The sequence below is a fragment of the Mus pahari genome, chromosome 3, assembly GCF_900095145.1.
Source record: "Mus pahari chromosome 3, PAHARI_EIJ_v1.1, whole genome shotgun sequence".
Classification (NCBI taxonomy): Eukaryota; Metazoa; Chordata; class Mammalia; order Rodentia; family Muridae; genus Mus; species Mus pahari.
Window position 1 is genome coordinate 115,019,258 of NC_034592.1, and position 18,569 is coordinate 115,037,826.

At 45.4% G+C, this 18,569-nt stretch overlaps 1 protein-coding gene across 1 annotated transcript; it reads left to right on the forward strand.

Annotated features, from left to right (window-relative positions):
- The first annotated feature begins 2,953 nt into the window (after positions 1 to 2,953).
- Prnp (prion protein) lies at positions 2,954 to 18,569 on the forward strand. The gene is made up of 3 exons (XM_021192940.2): positions 2,954 to 3,300; positions 5,481 to 5,578; positions 16,565 to 18,569. The coding sequence occupies exon 3, from the start codon at positions 16,575 to 16,577 to the stop codon at positions 17,337 to 17,339; it is 765 nt and encodes a 254-aa protein (XP_021048599.1). The 5' UTR covers positions 2,954 to 3,300; positions 5,481 to 5,578; positions 16,565 to 16,574; the 3' UTR covers positions 17,340 to 18,569.

The window sequence follows — 18,569 nt, forward strand, 5'->3', positions numbered from 1 at the left end:
TTTTCATGTATCAAGTTGTCAGTGACTAGCAAGCAACTGTAGTTCTGTACCAGAGACCTTTTTTGGGGAAATATACCGATCCAAGCACGTTGGCATCTAGATTCCAAAACCAAGACACCTGCCACGCCCTTCCATGCCTTGGGTTCCTGGCAAGGCATCTGGCTGCAGGGATGTGTGTTCCAGGCACCCACTGGAATGCATGGAAACAATTAAAATAGCATCAGAGAAGACATTGCAATCCTAGGGAGAAACTAGTTCAAAACTCAGAACAATACCTGGTTAAGTGTGGAAAAGACGAAAGGAATAAAAGCAGGAATATTTTTAAATATTTTTTTATTGAGTTCATGTGCATGGGTGTTTTGTCTGAAAGTATGTCTGTGTACCACATGCATGGCTGGCTCCTGCAGAGGCCAAAAGAGAGCATCGGATCTCCTAGAGCTGGATTTTCAGAAGTTTTTGAGCTACCACATGAATGCTGGAAACAAAACCCAGGACATATGGAAGAGCAGCCAGTGTTCTTAACTACTGAGCCATCACTCAGGTCCCACCATGAATGTTTTTCTTTATTCTTGTCCATATCTTCTGATTCATTTATTGTAAATATACAACTTTTGTCACACATAAAAAAATGACCGAAGAAATGAGGCAAGAGGGGCAGCTGTTCAAATGTTGCGGGGGAAGGCTTGGCTGGCCCTGGCTTGGCTGCCCCTGACTCAGCTGGCCCTGACTTGGCTGTCTCAGTGCCAGCTGTCATCTACTGCTCCATAATAAGCTGAGCTTTGGGCTGAAGGGGTGGCTCAGCCTTTAAAGGCTAAGCTCACAACCAAAGTAAGTTGCATTTTATTTGCACCAGGTTGAAGGGGAATCTGAAACTTGCTGTCAATGTTATGTAATATTCTGTCTTCAAATTTGGTATAGGGGTCATAGAGCAAAGGTTCTATAAACCCCAGAACAGCACCACTCCCTGGAAATAAGCATCCATACAAGAGCCTATGGGGCACTTTATATCCAAACCAAAAAGCTATGTTTGAAACTTCCTTTACAAGGGCCTGAATCCTGTTCACGAGGGGAAGGAGGCCCCACTTCATAATAACACCCCACCGGTGACATTTGAAGGGGACACATTCAAACTGTAACACCATCTTATATCATTTGCACATTAGGGTCAAACTGCCTTGTTGTCATTTCTAAGAAGACAGACGTTGTTAAACCTGTGCTTTGAGCCACAGGTGTGACAACCTACTTTCAGGCAAGTTGGCTATTTCCCCAAGGCTCTACCCCAACAGGCCTGGGGTCTGGAATGTGTTTACACAGACGCAGGCTTTGCCTTAGTGCAGGCTTGAGTCTTCATGAAGACTTCCCAAGTGCTTGGTTGACAGGCTTATACCATTACGCTCAGCCTTGCATAGCAACAATATCCAGGTAGGTTATTATTATAACCAGGTAGCTGCTAAGCCACCAGCCGGTCGTCCCCTTTTGTCCCCAACCCCCACCCAAAACGCTTTTATTGCCACTTCCTAGTGGGTAGAGAGCAGTCAGCCGGGAGATATTTGATTCTTTGAGGAAAAAGTTGAGTTTTGATGTCTTTTAACCAAACCTTTCAGAGTCCCTCTGTGGGGGAGGCCAGGTGGAAAGGGGGTGGGGTGGGAAGCTGGCCCCTTACCTAAGCTAATCTAGCCACCCCTCCCACTCCTCCCCTGCCCTCTTGACAGATGTGGTCACCCTGATCACAATGAATACTCTCCAAGGCTCTGAAAGACGGTCAATGCCTTCCTCAAGAACACAGAGTAAAGGTCAAGCGGCCACCAGCAGTGCTGAAATCTAGTTTCACTGTAATCGAATCATCTCGGCCAAAGGCTGTGTTTTCCAGCCCTCTCACATCCTCTTCCCCAACAACTGTCAACAACTGTGTGTGAGCCTACCCACGTATGCACGCACACACACACATGCACACGCACACACACACAGAGTGGTGGAGCACAACGATTACACAAGACTACTTTATAGCAACTATAATTCTCCTGGCTTCGATACTCCCTTACCACCCTCTCCTCCTGGATCCTAATACTGGACACAAATATTGAATCCAAACCCAATCTTGTGTTTGTCAATGATCTTCAGTGTCGCGCCCTCAGCAAGGGGACAGGAGATTATGTTTTCCCTGTGGTTGATGACCTCTTCTGTCTCAGGATTGGCAGCAATTTGTTTACATGGCATTGGAGTATGTTACATGTGTATGGGGCTGTGTGTACATGCACATGAAGGTGCATGTCAACCTATGTGTGGAGGCCAGAGGTCAATGTCCTATCTTCCCCAATCACTGTCCAGTGGTCCCTGGATTCCAAACTCAGGTCCTCACGCTTGGGAACTGAGCCAGCAACCCAGCCCCTAACCCTCCCTTGCTTTAAACAAAGTCTCATTATGTTACCCAGGTCAGCCTTGAACGCCAGAGTCTCCTGCCTCAACATCCTGATTGCAGGCTTTCACCTGTCCAAGTCAGCAGGCATCTTGTACAAGAACATCATTTCCTTTAAGCTGTTTCAGACTGTGTTTGGTGTGAGCTGTTAAATGTTGTGCATTTTTTTCCTTTGGACACAATAAAAGAAAAAAGTGATTGAATGAGTTGGGTGTGGTGGTACATATCTATAATCCTAGAACTCAGGAGGTTGAGGGAGAAGCATTGCTTTGAGTTTGAGGTCAGCTTAAACTACTGAGTAGGTACACCAGGCCAACTTGGGCTACGAGATTGTCTCCAAAGAGAAAGAAAAAAGGGAAGGAGAGAAAAGAAAAAGAAAGGAAAGAAGGGGAAAAGAAGGAATCGACAGAGAATAAATAAGCCAACATGCAATGGCCAATATGCTTTCTAGGCCTCTAATTCTTTTATAGTTTATGGAGAAATGTCGAAAATCTTCTTTACCAATTTCTTGTTACCAAAGTTCAACGATGGCTTCCTCGCTCCGTTAGGTAACCTTTCATTTTCTCAACTACCCATTATGTAACGGGAGCACTGGGTTCTGGATCAGTCTTCCATTAAAGATGATTTTTATAGTCGCTGAGCGTTGTCAGGGAGTGCTTACACTGGGGGCGGTTTAAACAGATACAAGCATTTAAGCCAGTCCGGAGCGGTGACTCATCCCCCCCGCCCCCCCCCCCGCGACAGACGCGGCGCGGCCATTGGTGAGCATCACGCCCCGCCTCTCGCCCCGCCCAGCTCTCCTGCCCCACCCCTTCCCACTCCCGGCTCCCCGGCGTTGTCGGAGCAGCAGACCTGTTCTGGGTGCCGCGTCCCGTCGGTGGCAGGTAAGCGGGCTGCTAAAAAGCCAGGCCTTGGCGAGCACTCAGCTTTCCCGTCGCCAAGCTCGGCTCCCTGCGCCTCTCGGGTCCTGAGGTCACGGGGCTGGGACTGGGGCTGAGCCTGGCTGGGAGGTGACTGTGCTCCCGCTGCTGCGCGACTCCTGGAGGGACCGAATCCCAGGGCAGCGAGGCCAGGAGGCAGCCTTTCCTTCCCGAGCCCGATTCACAGCTCAGCATCGCTGGGGATGTGGGTGGCATCTTTTGACTGTCCTTGGCTGTTTTCTTCTCTCTTTGTAGTATCTACAGCAAACATAATTTTACCTCGTGATTCCACCACAGTCATTACTCCCTTGCTCAGTTTTATACTCAACGCCGCCGGGCGCCTTCACTGCCCTGCCTAGGCGTTTTCATGATTGTCTTATTTTCTTGTACTTTGAATACCGTGGTTTAATAACAGTTGCCGGTGCGCTGAATTCTCCATTTCCTTAAGAGAAACTCCTGGGAGAATGGGATTAAAGACGTGCAAATTTAATTATATCACAAACAGGAATCAAAATTTTGCATTAAAATGCCAAACATCTTGAAAAATTAACTATTCAATGAAGAAAAGGAACTACTTTACCTACACACACATCCGAGAGCTTCGAGGAGGCGAAGGAAATAGAAAGCTAAGGGATGATTTGTGTTGTATTTGAATCTGACACAAGCTTTCCATATTGTTTATAGCAGAGACTAAACGATGAGTCATTTTCTGAATAAGATGCAAATTAAAGCAAGTTTGTTTGTTGTCTTTACATCTATTAAATAGAGACAATGGCAACAGCGACCCTAACCTAGAGTTGCCTGAAACCACCATGTTAGGTTTGAGAGCAGGTGGCCCTGCTTAAGGGCTAAAAAGATTGCTTTACAACCAACATTATGGCTTGACATTGCCTGGGGTTCCTCTTTATCTATTCCTTTCTAAAGACTAGTGTTTATTTTATGTGCATGAGTGTTCTGCATCCACATTCACCTGTATACATGCCTGGTTCTGTGGAGGTCAGAAGAGGGTGCTGGGTGCTCTGGAACTAGAGCCGTGGATGGTTATGTGAGCCCCTGCCACAGGGGAGCTCAGAACCAAATCCAGGTCCTCTGGAAGAGCAACCAGAGCTCTTAAAACTGCTAAGTATCCCTCCTTCCCCTTTCCATCATATTTGGAAAGGAGAGAACTGCTACCCATGCCTGGCATTTATTTCAGAGATTAACTGTGTAAAACTTGACATTGAAAGTGCACTGTTCCGTTTCCCATTCACACTTAGTTGAGGATACTGAAAGTCAGTAAGGGCTTTTTTTTTTGTTTGGTTCGTTAGTTTGGAGTGTGTTTGTGAGCTCATTAACAGGCTTTCAATATGTAGCTGGAATTTGCTGTGTAGACCAGGCAGGCGTCAGATTTGTGGCAATCCTCCCTGCGACTTCCCAGAATGCCCTGGTACAGCCATAAGCCACTGTGCCCAGCAGTAAAACAATCTGGTGAGGTATTATTAGTTGTGTGCTGTGACCCAGAAACCGCACTTCTGGCAATTTACCTGGGAAGGAACAAACAAAGGGCTAGGGGAGCCATATGGCCAGCAGCTAGAGAAAATTAGATCCAACTGAAAAATCAACCTCAATGTTTAACAGCCGAGCAGCTAAGAAACTGACAGGGTCACGATGGGAGCCGTGGCCATCATGAACACTCTTCATTTTAGGCTCCATGTGTCACTGGGGACAACTGAGAGTCAAAGTAGAGATAAGGAGACCGAGGCTCTTCTGGACGCAGGCTGTCTCTGTGACCAGCCCAGAAGAGCAGTAATGAAAGAGCTCAGAAGATGAGTTTGATCCTGGCTGTGCATTTGTTGCTGTATTGTTTCCACTAACTTATTGGGGGGGGGGGCGGGGGAACAGTTCACAGGCTTCTTTTCTGGAAATACTAGGGATTGCTGGGGATTGAACCCAGGGATAGGTTTTTAGTTTCTAAAATGACATAGATCATGCCCTGTTGGCTTCTGGGAATATGTTTGCGCTGCCCTTATTTCCATGTCCAAATACTGCTCCGTTTTGTGTGACTCTTTAGTATTGGCTTGATAATTTGCATATTAGATTAGATTGTATTTCAGTTCTCAGACTTAGTTATCAATTCTAGTTTTTCTCTTTTTGTTGTTTTTAAGGACTCCTGCGTATATTTCAAAACTGAACCATTTCAACGGAGCTGAAGCATTCTGCCTTCCTAGTGGTACCAGTCCAGTTTACGAGAGCCAAGCAGACTGTGAGTGCCCTGTGAATCATGATGGTCTTGTGGGGCGGGGGGAGGAGCTGAAAAATCACCAACTGGGGGAATGGGGGCCAGAAAACTAAGCACCATGCTTGCTCCAGAGGCCACCTAGTGATGTGAGACTTAAGCCTCACTGTTCACTGCAGACTTGTGAAGTTAGCTTAGTTCTATAGGACAAGGGCCACTGCTTTCCCAAGGACTAGGCTGGGCCAAGGAACTGAAAGCATTTTAAAAATAATAAAATAGATAAGCATTTTTATGACAAATCTCAATCAACCAAGTAAGAAAGGTAGAGTGAAGGATTTTGTTTGTTTGTTTTTTGTTTTTTAATTTGGGATTTTTCTTTTGTTTGTTCTGGATTTGAGGGTTGAGTATTTTTGGTTTTGCGATAGGGTCTCCTATGCCCTGGCTGACCTGGAGCTCCCTATATGCAACCTTCTAGTCCTGCGCCAAGTTCCACGTTCCGAGCCACGTCACCACATCCAGCTAGTTTTTCTGAATGTTGGTTTTAACTTTCCCATTCTATTCTTGAAATGCATCTGTGAGCTTCTGCATAATAAATACTTAAACATACATCCGTATCTAAAGCAGGGATGGCTACAGCATTATAAAGTAATGCATAAATGGATAGTGTGTGCATTTGCTCTCAAAACCTGGGAGTTCTGATGTGTTCATTGCTCTGCTCATTGCTACTGTATTGTGTGACTACTCCAAAGGAGCTGCATCCTCCTAACCGGAAGTGTAAAATGTTGGGTTCTGGATGGCCTAGCTTTGTGAGGGAGGGAAGGAGGGTGGGCAGGTGGGTGGGCAGGCGGGCGGACAGGCATGTGGGCAGCAGGCTCTGTGGGAGGCTTTTCCAGCCTCTCCCATTCCATCCTTATATACATCCAGGCTGTCCTGGGCAGATAACTGATGTTGTTTCCAAAGTTCTTAAAGTAGCTCTGATAATGAGTCAGCTTACGGACCCTTTACTCTATTTAATCCAGAGATGGGCCTGAAGATATCACTTGAAACCCTAAAATGTTTTCCATTATCTCTCGTAGCTTGATCCAGGTTCTTAAGGACCAGTGACATCAAATGATGAGAAATGAATTAATTGTACTTAGCACAAGAAAGATAGGAAATTTCCCCCAGGAATGGGAAGTTGTGTGTATGTCTGTCTGTCTGTCTGTCTTTATGTATATTTGTGTGTGTGCATATTGTGTCTGTATGTGTTTGTGCATGTATATGTCTGTGTGCCCATTGTGTGTGCGTGCGCGAGTGTTATTCTCTCTGCTTCATAATTTAACAGATTAAACTTCAAGTTGTGTGTATTCTGAGCCTAGTGCACTGCAGAGACTGGCCAATATATATGGACCTCATCTTAGGCTGCTACAACTTCAGGACAAGTTCTTAGCAGCTCTGCTCCTTGACGCCATGCATAGCAGGAGTAGAATAACTGAGTGACCTTTTGTACTCTCTCTCTCTCTCTCTCTCTGGTTCCATAGCTGCACATGTTGTTCCTGTGAGCAGAACCTTGTGACGTCTGTGCAGGTTTACATGGCATTGGACCAGGTCTGCTCTGGATTCTGTTCTCACACAGAATTTCTTCAGTTTTTAGGGGGTTTGTTTGGGTTTTTTGTTAGTTTGGTTGTTTGGTTGTTTGGTTGGTTTGGTGCTAAGAAGCAAACCCAGAGTCTCACATGTAGCAGACAGATGCTCTAGCATTGAGCTAAAGCCACCATCCAGTTCCTTTTAGGCAAACAGGCAGGGAAGGTTGACTGGGTCTCAGCCCTGTCTGGCTTCCAACTCATTTTGTAACCAAGGCAGGTTGAGCTACTGATCCCCCTGCCTCCACCTTTCATTGGCTGGGACTGCATTTGTGGACACCATGCCCTGTATCCTTTCAGGTGTCTCTGCACCATGTTTCTTAAAGTCCTCTGAATTTGAATAGAATATCGTTGACTCTGGATTATTTGGATAGAATTGCAATCTCTTACATTGGTTTCTAAAATCCATTAATACATGCCTTTTGCTTTTTCTATTATTTTTAAAAAGTATTTATTTACTTTATGTATATGAGTACACTGTAGCTGCCTTCAGACACAGCAGAAGAGTGCATCTGATCCCATTACAGATGGTTGTGAGCCACCCTGTGGTTGCTGGGATTTGAATTCAGGACCCTGGGAAGAACAGTCAGTGCTCCTAACCGCTGAGCCATCTCTCCAGCCCTCTAGTAATTTTTAAATCTCAGCAAAATTGTATAGCTTTCCTCAGTAAGTCTGCTATTTATATTGAGGCTGAACCCTAGATATTTTGTGTTTCTTAATGTCGTTGTGAATAGAATGTTACTGCACTGTGTCTTTAGATGCAGCAGATGTCAAAGACTGCCATTCTAGTGAGCTCAGTTTTGGTTTTGACCCCTAAGGCCTTTCTAGGTGATTTTCCATCATTTTCACATAGGAAAGCACAACTCTGTAAGCTCCTTGAAAAATCTAAAAATAGCAATAGGCTTGATGTTTTCATCACATTAATGAAAACTCTTTCTTACTAGGATTATAGGCGTAGGCCACCATACCCAGCTCTGCTTTTTAAAATGCATATACCAGTTATTCAATAAAGATACATTGAATGCCGGGCAGTGGTGGTGCACGCCTTTAATCCCAGCACTCGGGAGGCAGAGGCAGGCAGATTTCTGAGTTCGAGGCCAGCCTGGTCACACAGTGAGTTCCAGAACAGCCAGAGCTATGCAGAGAAACCCTGTCTGGGGGGAAAAAAAGATACATTGAATGGATTCATTCTAAAGTCACTTTTATAATTTATATGTTAATGAGAAGGGGGCCCATTTCCCAAAGATTTTTAGTTCATAAGACAAATATAGTTACTGTCTCTCTAGAGCTTTCTTGTTCTGAGTGGATTTTCCCTCTCTCATGTCCAACCTACAGCAGCCATGTTGGGGTGGTTTTATTTATTTATTTACTTACTTATTTTTTGATCCTGGGACTCGAACCCAGGGCCTCACACATCGTAGCCAAGTGCCCTACCACTGAGCTACAACTCTTACTTTGTTGCTGTGTTTTCTAATGATACATGTGTGTCTATATAATCAAATAACTCTTAATTTTATTTAGAAAGTCCACATGTTCTAGATTTATTTCATAAATTATTTCTTGCAAATAAAGTACTTCATTTTGGAATGTTCTCCTCCTGTTCTCCCTTTTTAGTTGTGTAACCATTGATCTCTTCATTCTTACTATCCATTTCTACCACTCATGTTCTCCTGCTGACTGTGTGGGCTCCTGGACCCCCATGAATCCGCCATCTTGACAACATTCAACTTCCCCTTTATATTTCGTTCTCATTTTATCTGGTTCTCAAGGACTTTTAATAACTTACTTACCATTGGCTCTCCCACTACTGCAAATTAGTGATTATATGTTAGTCATTTTCTCAGAGAATTGATGTCCTACATTTTGTAAAGCTTCTTTGTAGATTCTGGAAAGAGCCCTCCTGGCCAGCTTTAATGCCACACTGTGAGCATTATGTACATTAGCATCTTGTGTGTGTCCTATTGGCTTTCCTCATGGCGTTTTCTCATAGCATTGGACAAGACTTCTTGGTTATTATCCATCAAGTTCATCCCTCTGGGTTTGCCTGTGCTTCGTGTCTCCTTGTCTGGAAAAGCTCTTCTTCACCTTCTGGCTCACAGGAACACTCATCAGTATTTTAATATATCATACACATGCATGTTCACTTGCATGCACACATGCGTATACCATGGACATACGCAACTTAGGGCAGTAGTAGGATATACAGGTTGTTTTTTTTTAACTGACATATAGTAAATGTACATAGTATCGCGTTGTGTAAGAACACTTTCATAGGATATATAATGTACTTTAACCATGCCTGCTACCTTCCCTTTCTTCCTTCTGCCTCCCAGTCCTCCCCTAGACAGGTTCACTGTCCTTTTATGCCAGACAGACAAGACACTATTTTGTGTATCTATGTAAAATCTAGGAACCGTCTGTGAGAGAAAACACGCAACATTTGCCCGACTTCATTCATTTGAAATGATAATCTCTGGTTGCATCCATCTCCCTCCAGATGGCACGGTTTTCCTGTTCTTTATGGTTGACTGAAGCCCCGTTGTCTTTATCGCCTTCTCTGTTGATAGATGCCTAGGTTGTTCCCATGACTTAGCTTTGGTAAATGGCGCTGTAATAAACAGCAGCATGCAGGTGTCTCTGACAGGCTCCCTTGGAATCCTTTGGATAAATATCTAACAGTGGTATAACTGGTCTTGTGGTAGATCGAGTTTCAGTTTTCTACAGAACCTATATTCATTTCCGTGGTGAGGTCTAATGGAAGGGTTCCCTTTTCTCCTCATCCTTGCCAGCATTTGTTATTTGTCTTATGGGCAGACATTCTAACCTGGATGGGATGGCTTCACTATGTAAGTTTATTTTGAGCTTCTGTGACAGCCAGCGACATTGAACATTTTTTCATGTGTTTATTGACCATTTGTACTTCGGAAAACTATTCTTTTCGATGGCCTATTTATTATTTTAGGTTGAGAGATAGGTCTTACTGTGTTATCAGACTGGCCTAAGACTTGACCCTCTTGCTGTGTTCCTAAGAGCTGGATCACGGTGCTGCACAATCATCCTACTGTAGTCCTATCTAGAGTCTACTTTTGCATTTGGGTCTAGGGATTCATTTGGGTTCAGTTTCCCAGAACTATCCAACCTTTCTTCCTTACTGGTTCATGGTACCCACTGATATATCAAGTGCTTTTATAAAATGTATGTATGCTTCCACATTTGAACTTTATTCTGTTGATCTGTTTCTGACTTTTAGTGGCTTTTTGGTACTTGTAAAAATGGCTTTATAGTATGACTTAAGTCTGATGTGCTACATTCTCTACTCTCTTTTTCCTTTAAGGTTGGCTTTTGATTAATAAATATATCTTCTTCCATGCAATGAATATGTCTTCTTCCATGTGTGTTTATTAGGTTATTCAGAAAAATCAACCTAAAAATTAAAGTTTTGAATTTCTGCCATATGAAATCACTTTTTATTTTGTTTTGTCATTTCTAGATATTTTATAGTTTGCTTGGTATGTGAATATCTATTTTTTTTTCTAGTTAATTGTGGCTGGTATAGAAATGATCTTGGTTTCTGTATGTTCATTGTGGTGGTTTGAGTGAGATGTTCCCATAAGTCTTTGGCATTTGAGTATTTTGGTCCCACGTTGGTGCCTGTTGGGAAGGATTAGGAGGTATGGCCTTGCTGGAGGAAGTGTGTCACTGGAGGAAGGGAGGGGCTTTGAGGTTTCCAAAGACTTCTGCCATTTCCAATTAGCTGTCTCTGCCTTCTGCTTTGGGATCAAGATGTGAACTCTAGCTGCTGCAGTAGCACCATGCCTTCCTGCCTGCTGCCAGGCTCCCTGTCCCCCATGGTGGTGACAGGCTCCTACCCTTCTAGAAGTGTAGAATAAACCCTTCCTTCTCTAAGTTGTCTGGGCCATGGTGTGTTATCATAGCAATAGAAAAACAAGACACTCATCCTGAATCCTGCAACCTTGCTGAGTTCCTCTATTGTTGTTTGTCTTATTTTGTTTGATTGGTTTTTTTGAGACAGGATTTCTCAGTGTAGCCTTGACTGTCCTGGGACTTGATCTGTAGACCAGGCTGGCCTCAGCTTAGAGATCCACTGCCTCTGCCTCCTGTGCTGGGATTAAAGGTGTGTGCCAGCCACCCTTATCTTCTGTTAAGATAATGCTAATTGAAAATGATGTCAGTGTGACCTCGTTCTCTGTAGTTCCTGCACCTTCGATTTCTTCATCATTAAACATGGCTTTGGCAACACCTTGAGTCTATGAACAGTGGAAGTTTTTTTTGTTGTTGTTTTAAATCTGCTTCTGCTCTTAAAAGGAATGTATTCAAAGGCCATTTGTTATGTGTCCTGGTTTTATTGTGATATTTATCAAGCTAAGAAAATTCATATAGCTACTGTTCTAGGAGTGTTCTTAGTGAAAAATATAGATAATAACCTTTATTAAGTACTTACTAAAATATCTTAGATGATATCACAACACAGCCATGACCTCAGAAATCTAATCTTTATTCCCAGCAACCTAATGAACCAACAATTGTTTGTGGTGCTAGGGCTGGAACTCAGGCAAATGCAGTGCCACTAGCTACATCCACAACCCAGGAACTAGTCACTTAGGTGGCCCTATTTTTAGAACTAGGACTTTGAATTTAGTATTTAAGCCCCTTTAGGCCTTGTGTAACGTTTGAGTCCCTCTTTAGAAATGATTTTGTATAAGAATTCAATGATTAAGTGATTTTTTTTCTTGTTCTCAGCTGATTTTGAAATGACCCTGTCTTGATATATTTTATAATTCTCCAACATTATCTAATATCCACCTCAGTACTGGCAAACATGGCTCTGATGTCCTGTTGTAAGTGTGGGGACAGCTCCTGGGCTGATGTCTCCAGCTGTTCCATATCCCAGATGCTTGAAGTTCTTTTCCCACATGTTGTTTGACATCAGTGTAGCCAAATCCAGGTCCCCTAACCACCTCTTCCAGATTGGATGCTCTTTGCATGTTCTGTCCATTTAACTGCCTAGTCCAGAAGCTGGGATCCCAGATAGATTCTTCCAGTCTCTTGCCACTCACAGCAGGCACTGGGTCCCCCAGAGGCTGCCCACTGAATCACGTGGCTCTGCTTCCATGGTAGCTCCCTTCTTGCAGCAGCCTAAGACTCAGGCCCTGTTCTGTGTACACATACAAACCTAGACTTGAACACGTGTACACAAAATCCCTGCGTCACACATGTTCCTTCTGAAAAACAAACTCTTCAGTCAGACCCAGGCCAGACCCTTCTCATAAGGCCAGCCGCAGAACCAGCATCCAGATGGGAGGGGTGGGTAGCAGCGATACAGCTTCTTGTTTTCTTTTTAAAACAGGTAGTCTTGAGACTAACCCGGATGTTGTAATGTTAGACCAAGAATGGTGGTGAATCTGTCCTGGAGGTCTGCTCACTGTGCACGGATGGCCCTGTTACCTGACCCCTCCCTGCCTTTCCACTGTACACCTAACAACTCCAGGTTCAGGTGTCCTCAGATCTGCCAGTGTCCCTCTGACCCCGCCCACCCCGCTCTAGCTGCTGGCTGTCCCCATCACCTTCTCTGTCAGTTCCTCTCCTGTGTCCTTATTCCTGTGTGGTGTCATTTCCCACTCCTGACTCTGTCCAGCTCACACAACTGTAACTTTCTTTCCTTTGTACTGCAGTAGATCCTAGGGCCTGTCCAGGCGAGTCCTCTTCTTCTGAGCCACACCCCTAGCTGGGAACCGGTCTGGCTGAGAGAGGCATATGCAAAGCCTAACTCAGGTTTCCCAGCAGCCTTGGCCGCCTCCCACCCTGACTTTTTCAGATAATACTGCCATCTTCAGCCAGCCTGAGCCCACCACAGTGGCTGGCATAAGAAATAAGTGTTTGCTTAATTCAGTAAAACAGTAAAATTAACTGGCCGTTGTAGAAGAGTATTTTGTAAATTTTTAAGCACATTCTCCTTCACTGTCCATTGCAGATGCTGATTGCTAGTTGTCCCTTAGCTATGCTTCAGTAAAGACACTTCCATTGTCACCCCTTAAGCACCTACTGTAAGTGTTTGTTGATCAGGCCTTGTGCTGTAAACAGCCAAGACTGCCCTGGAGGAGCTGCCCCATGGAGGAGAGACTAGGATTAGAAGACTGCAGAAATGCCAACATTAAGCATGTTTCTTGCTCTGGAAAGAAATGAGGCAGGGAAAGAAGATAGGAGAGGGATGCTATGCTAGGGGGCAAGGCCTCACTCCTAACCACTGAGAGCCATGTGAGTCGCTGGGGGAGGAGGGGCTACAGAGGCCAAGGAAGCAGCAAAGGCCCAGAGATGGGTGAGACCCACTTGTGGGGTTTATGAGGAATGCTTGTTTCCTATCAAAGGCAGTGAGCCTAGATTCCATAAACCCCGACCTTGTAACACTTGTATCCTGAACTTTTAATCTCCCCTACCTGGTAAAACCTTTGTTTACACAAAGCGAGAGCTCCCTGCAAACAATGCCTTCCTTCCTAGAACCTGATGGCCTCTGGCAACCTACCCTTTCTCCTTTCCCTTCATTCCCTTTGTGCTGATTCTTTTAAAACTAGCCCAACTGAAAAGACTGAAGTCCCAGCCAATAAGGCGAAGACACAATCGCCTCCTGCGTTAGGGTAAAACAGAAGGGAACTTCTGGCTGCCGAGCCTGGCTGCACCTCTGCTTCAGTTCTGGCACTGCCCATTTTTCAAAAAGAAATCACCTTGCCAAGTGGCTCTCTTTGTTCATTTGTTTCTTTAACGCTAAGGGTATTCTTTGTCTCTAACAGGATTAAGCAGGCTGGGGAGAGGAGGGAGTGAAGCCGAATCCTGTGACATCCAGGCAGCGAGGCCAGGACTTTGCATTTTAACTGGGATACAGAAGAATGCCTCTTGGGGAAGCATGTTAAAAGGAAACCACAAGATAGGAGGAGCTGGACAGACTCAGGGACAGGCAGGGAGGACAGATGGACAGCCGTGGGAGGATTCACATGAGCAGTGCTGGAGGCACCAACCAAGATAGAGAGCAGTGTTGAGACTGAAAACCCAATGGGCTTAATATCCACTGTAAAGATTGAACTGAAAAGATGTGCTAATAGTTTCATGTGTGCTGAGACAAAGAGAAACTCGAGAACTCACAGCTAATGTTGTCTCAGCCTGAGCGGAAAAGTGGTTTACATAAATATTCTTTAGACTGAGAGATTGATTGATTGATGATTGATTGGGGTTCTGGGGACTGAACCCAGGGCCTCTCACAAGCTAACTCTACCACTGAGTTCTTCCCCAACACTTATACTGAACTCTGAATTTACAATCCTCCTGTCTCAGCCTACCATGTGCTGGGATTGTATGGGTTTACCATGAAGTCCAGGATAAACTGAGACAGAAAATGAGGGGACAGTCACATGGAGGTCAGGAGCTGGGCCATAAGAAAACGGGGGCCAGGGAACAGAGCTATGAGGCTCGAGACTGGAACTGTGGCGTGGGCCTGGCCCCATGACCCTCACTGGAAGAAACTTCCAGAAATCCCAGCTGGTCTGGTCTCAGTCCTTCAATCTGACTTGTGTTTTCTAAATGAATCTTGATTTTCTTCTGAGAGCACTTGCCATTTCAGTGATAAATAGAAATAGGAGCAGACCATTAGCAATTTCCTTATTAGTTTTTCTCATATATATCATACAATTTAATTGAAAAGCAAATTTTTTCATATGTGGAATTTATGTTTATATTTACATAAAAGTGTTTCTTTTTTCAAAAATAATTTTTTTTTAGATATTTTCTTCATTTACATTTCAAATGCTATCCCGAATGTCCCCTATACCCTCCCCCCCACCCTGCGCCCTGCTCCTCAACCCACCCACTCCCACTTCCTGGACCTGGCATTCCCCTGTACTGGGGCATATGATCTTCACAAGACCAAGGGCCTCTCCTCCCAGAAAAGTAATTTTCTAATTTTTCCAATGTGAAGGCATTGTCAGTGCCAGAAGCAGGACTCACCAGAGTGTGGCTGTGTGTCACCTTTTAGGTTTTATGGCTTACTGGCATTGCGGGGTGTGTGTTTTGACCTAGGGTGTGGTAATACTGCTCAGTAGTCACTGTTGCCTTTAGTCTCTGCCCATGGATCTCAGTACCCAGGGTGAATGAGATCACTGATCTGAAAGGTTACGTTTGATGAAGGCGCACTCATCGGAGGGTCGTAACTTGTGGGTGAGGCTGTTTGGTGTGTTTGCTGTTTTCTGACACTAGCTGGTACCTAACTATGATCTGAGTATTAAAGAGGCTGAGCCAGGAGGATTGCCATGAGTTCAAAGCAAACCCAAGCTTCAAAGTAAAACCCTATCTCCACCACCACCACCCCAAAAAACATTCATGCTGAACTCAAACTCACCACGTGTGAGGCCGCCGCACTTCTTGTGAATGCCGCAGCCCAGCCCACCCGTCTCTCTTGTCTATGGAGAGAGTGAGGAATTCTCAAGTGAGCCTGCCAAAACCCTAGATGTTTCCCGTCTCTGGTAAACTTAGGTTGAAAATTCCTTCAAGGAGATTCTTGGCTTTGTGCTCAGGGGACGTTAATTCTGTCACTTGTCAGCTGTCGTGTCTTCCTCTGTGCCAGGCACTGCCCTTGCCCATAAAAAAATGGCAACAAAGCAGAGGCTCTTGGTTTGGTTTGGATTCTGAGACATGAGCTGTAAAGCCCAGACATGTCAGAACTCACAACCGTCCTGTTTCAGCCTCTACCTCCCAAGTGCTGGGGCACCAACGTGCACTTCCTCATGCCTGGCTCTCGAGACTTACTCCTGGTCTCCAGGGCTCAAACACTGAGTCAGCTTCCTTCAAGTCCTTGCTCCCACTGTAGCCGCTCAGGAGTCCTCCTGACTAGACCCTGACTCAGGCCCTTGTGGTGTTACGGGACTCAGGACGGGTATACTCACAGATCCACACAGCCGCCCTTGCAGGTGACTTTCTGAATTCTGGGGAATGAGGCCTACATCCGTGGATGAAGGTTCTCCTCCATGTAGAGGCTCACACCCCACAGGACCCTGGGGCCATTATAGCAGCCTTCTAGTACAGCTGCCAGGCTCCCCACAAGATCAAGCCCAGTTCCAAATTCCACTATGTCATTGAAGCTCAAAGCCATGGCGTAACTACCATGTAATACATCCTAGACCAGACGTGGCTTACCAGTTGGGGTGATTCCTATCAAATCTGTCCTAAGAGGATGGGATGAGCTGTGTAGTTTCTGATTTACTTTTCTCCTAAAGGAAAAGCCACAGGGGGGCTGACGCCATGACTTTGACACGTTTGCTTTGTAGATAGATGTCAAGGACCTTTGGCATAAGTGCTGGGCAATGATGCCTTGTTCTTCATTTTGCAGATCAGTCATCATGGCGAACCTTGGCTACTGGCTGCTGGCCCTCTTTGTGACCACGTGGACTGATGTCGGCCTCTGCAAAAAGCGGCCAAAGCCTGGAGGGTGGAACACCGGTGGGAGCCGGTACCCCGGGCAGGGGAGCCCTGGAGGCAACCGTTATCCACCTCAGAGTGGCACCTGGGGGCAGCCCCACGGTGGTGGCTGGGGACAACCCCATGGGGGCAGCTGGGGACAACCTCATGGTGGTGGTTGGGGTCAGCCCCATGGCGGTGGCTGGGGTCAAGGAGCGGGTACCCACAATCAGTGGAACAAGCCTAGCAAGCCAAAAACCAACCTCAAGCATGTGGCAGGGGCTGCCGCAGCTGGGGCAGTAGTGGGGGGCCTTGGTGGCTACATGCTGGGGAGCGCCATGAGCAGGCCCATGATCCATTTTGGCAACGACTGGGAGGACCGCTACTACCGTGAAAACATGTACCGCTACCCTAACCAAGTGTACTACAGGCCGGTGGATCAGTACAGCAACCAGAACAACTTCGTGCACGACTGCGTCAATATCACCATCAAGCAGCATACGGTCACCACCACCACCAAGGGGGAGAACTTCACGGAGACTGACGTGAAGATGATGGAGCGCGTGGTGGAGCAGATGTGCGTCACCCAGTACCAGAAGGAGTCCCAGGCCTATTACGACGGGAGAAGATCCAGCAGCACCGTGCTTTTCTCCTCCCCTCCTGTCATCCTCCTCATCTCCTTCCTCATCTTCCTGATCGTGGGATGAGGGAGGCCTTCCTGCTTGTTCCTTCGCATTCTCGTGGTCTAGGCTGGGGGAGGGGTTATCCACCTATAGCTCTTTCAATTGAGGTGGTTCTCATTCTTGCTTCTCTGTGTCCCCCATAGGCTAATACCCCTGGCACTGACGGGTCCGGGGAAATGTACAGTAGACCAGATGCTCTTCGCTTTAGGCCCCTTTGATTGAGTCCGTCATCGGCCAATGCTAACACCGGGCCAATAGAATATAACACCAAATAACCGCTGGCTAGTTGGGGCTTTGTTTTGGTCTAGTGAGTAAATACTGGTGTATCCCCTGACTTGTACCCAGAGTACAAGGTGACAGTGACACTTATAACTTAACATAGGCGAAGGATTCTACAACCAAAGAAGCCACTGTTTGGGGATGGCGCCCTGAAAAACAGCCTCCCACCTGGGATATCTAGAGTGTCCACGCGTGGAATTCTTTCTTTACTAACAAACGATAGTTGATTGAAGGCAACTGGAAAAAAATCAAATTATCCACTGACGTTGAAAGCAAACCTTTGTTCATTCCCTAGGCACTAGAATGATCTTTAGCCTTGCTTGGATTGAACTGGGAGATCTTGACTCTGAGGAGAGCCAGCTCTGTAAAAAAGCATGGTCCTCCTGTGACGGGAGAGATGGCTAAGGTACAAAGGCTAGACACTTGAGTTTCTTCATTTCTCTCATAATTATCAAAAGCTAGAATTAGCTTCTGCCCTAAGTTCCTGTACTTGTATTTGAACTGGACAACAGAGAGACAATCTAAACATTCTCTTAGGCTGCAGATAAGAGAAGTAGGCTCCATTCCAAAGTGGGAAAGAAATTCTGCTAGCATTGTTTAAATTAGGCAAAATTTGTTCCTGAAATTGCTTTTTCCCCAGCAGACATAAACTGCGATGGCTTCAGCCTGCACTGCGGGTTTTCTGTGTAGAATATATAAAATACAACTTCAAGCTTAGTACGCCTTCTGTTTTAAAGCATCTGAAGTGTGGAGCGCACTGGCCGTTCCGTCCAGTACTAAATGCTTACCGTGTGACCCTTGGACTTTCAACGTGCACTCAGTTCCGTGTGAATCCAAAGCAGACCCCTTACTGGTCTTTGAATCTGCATGTACTTCACGTTTTCTATATTTGTAACTTCGCATGTATTTGTTTTGTCATATAAAAAGTTTATCAATGTTTGCTATCTGACTGACATTAAATAGAACCTATGATGA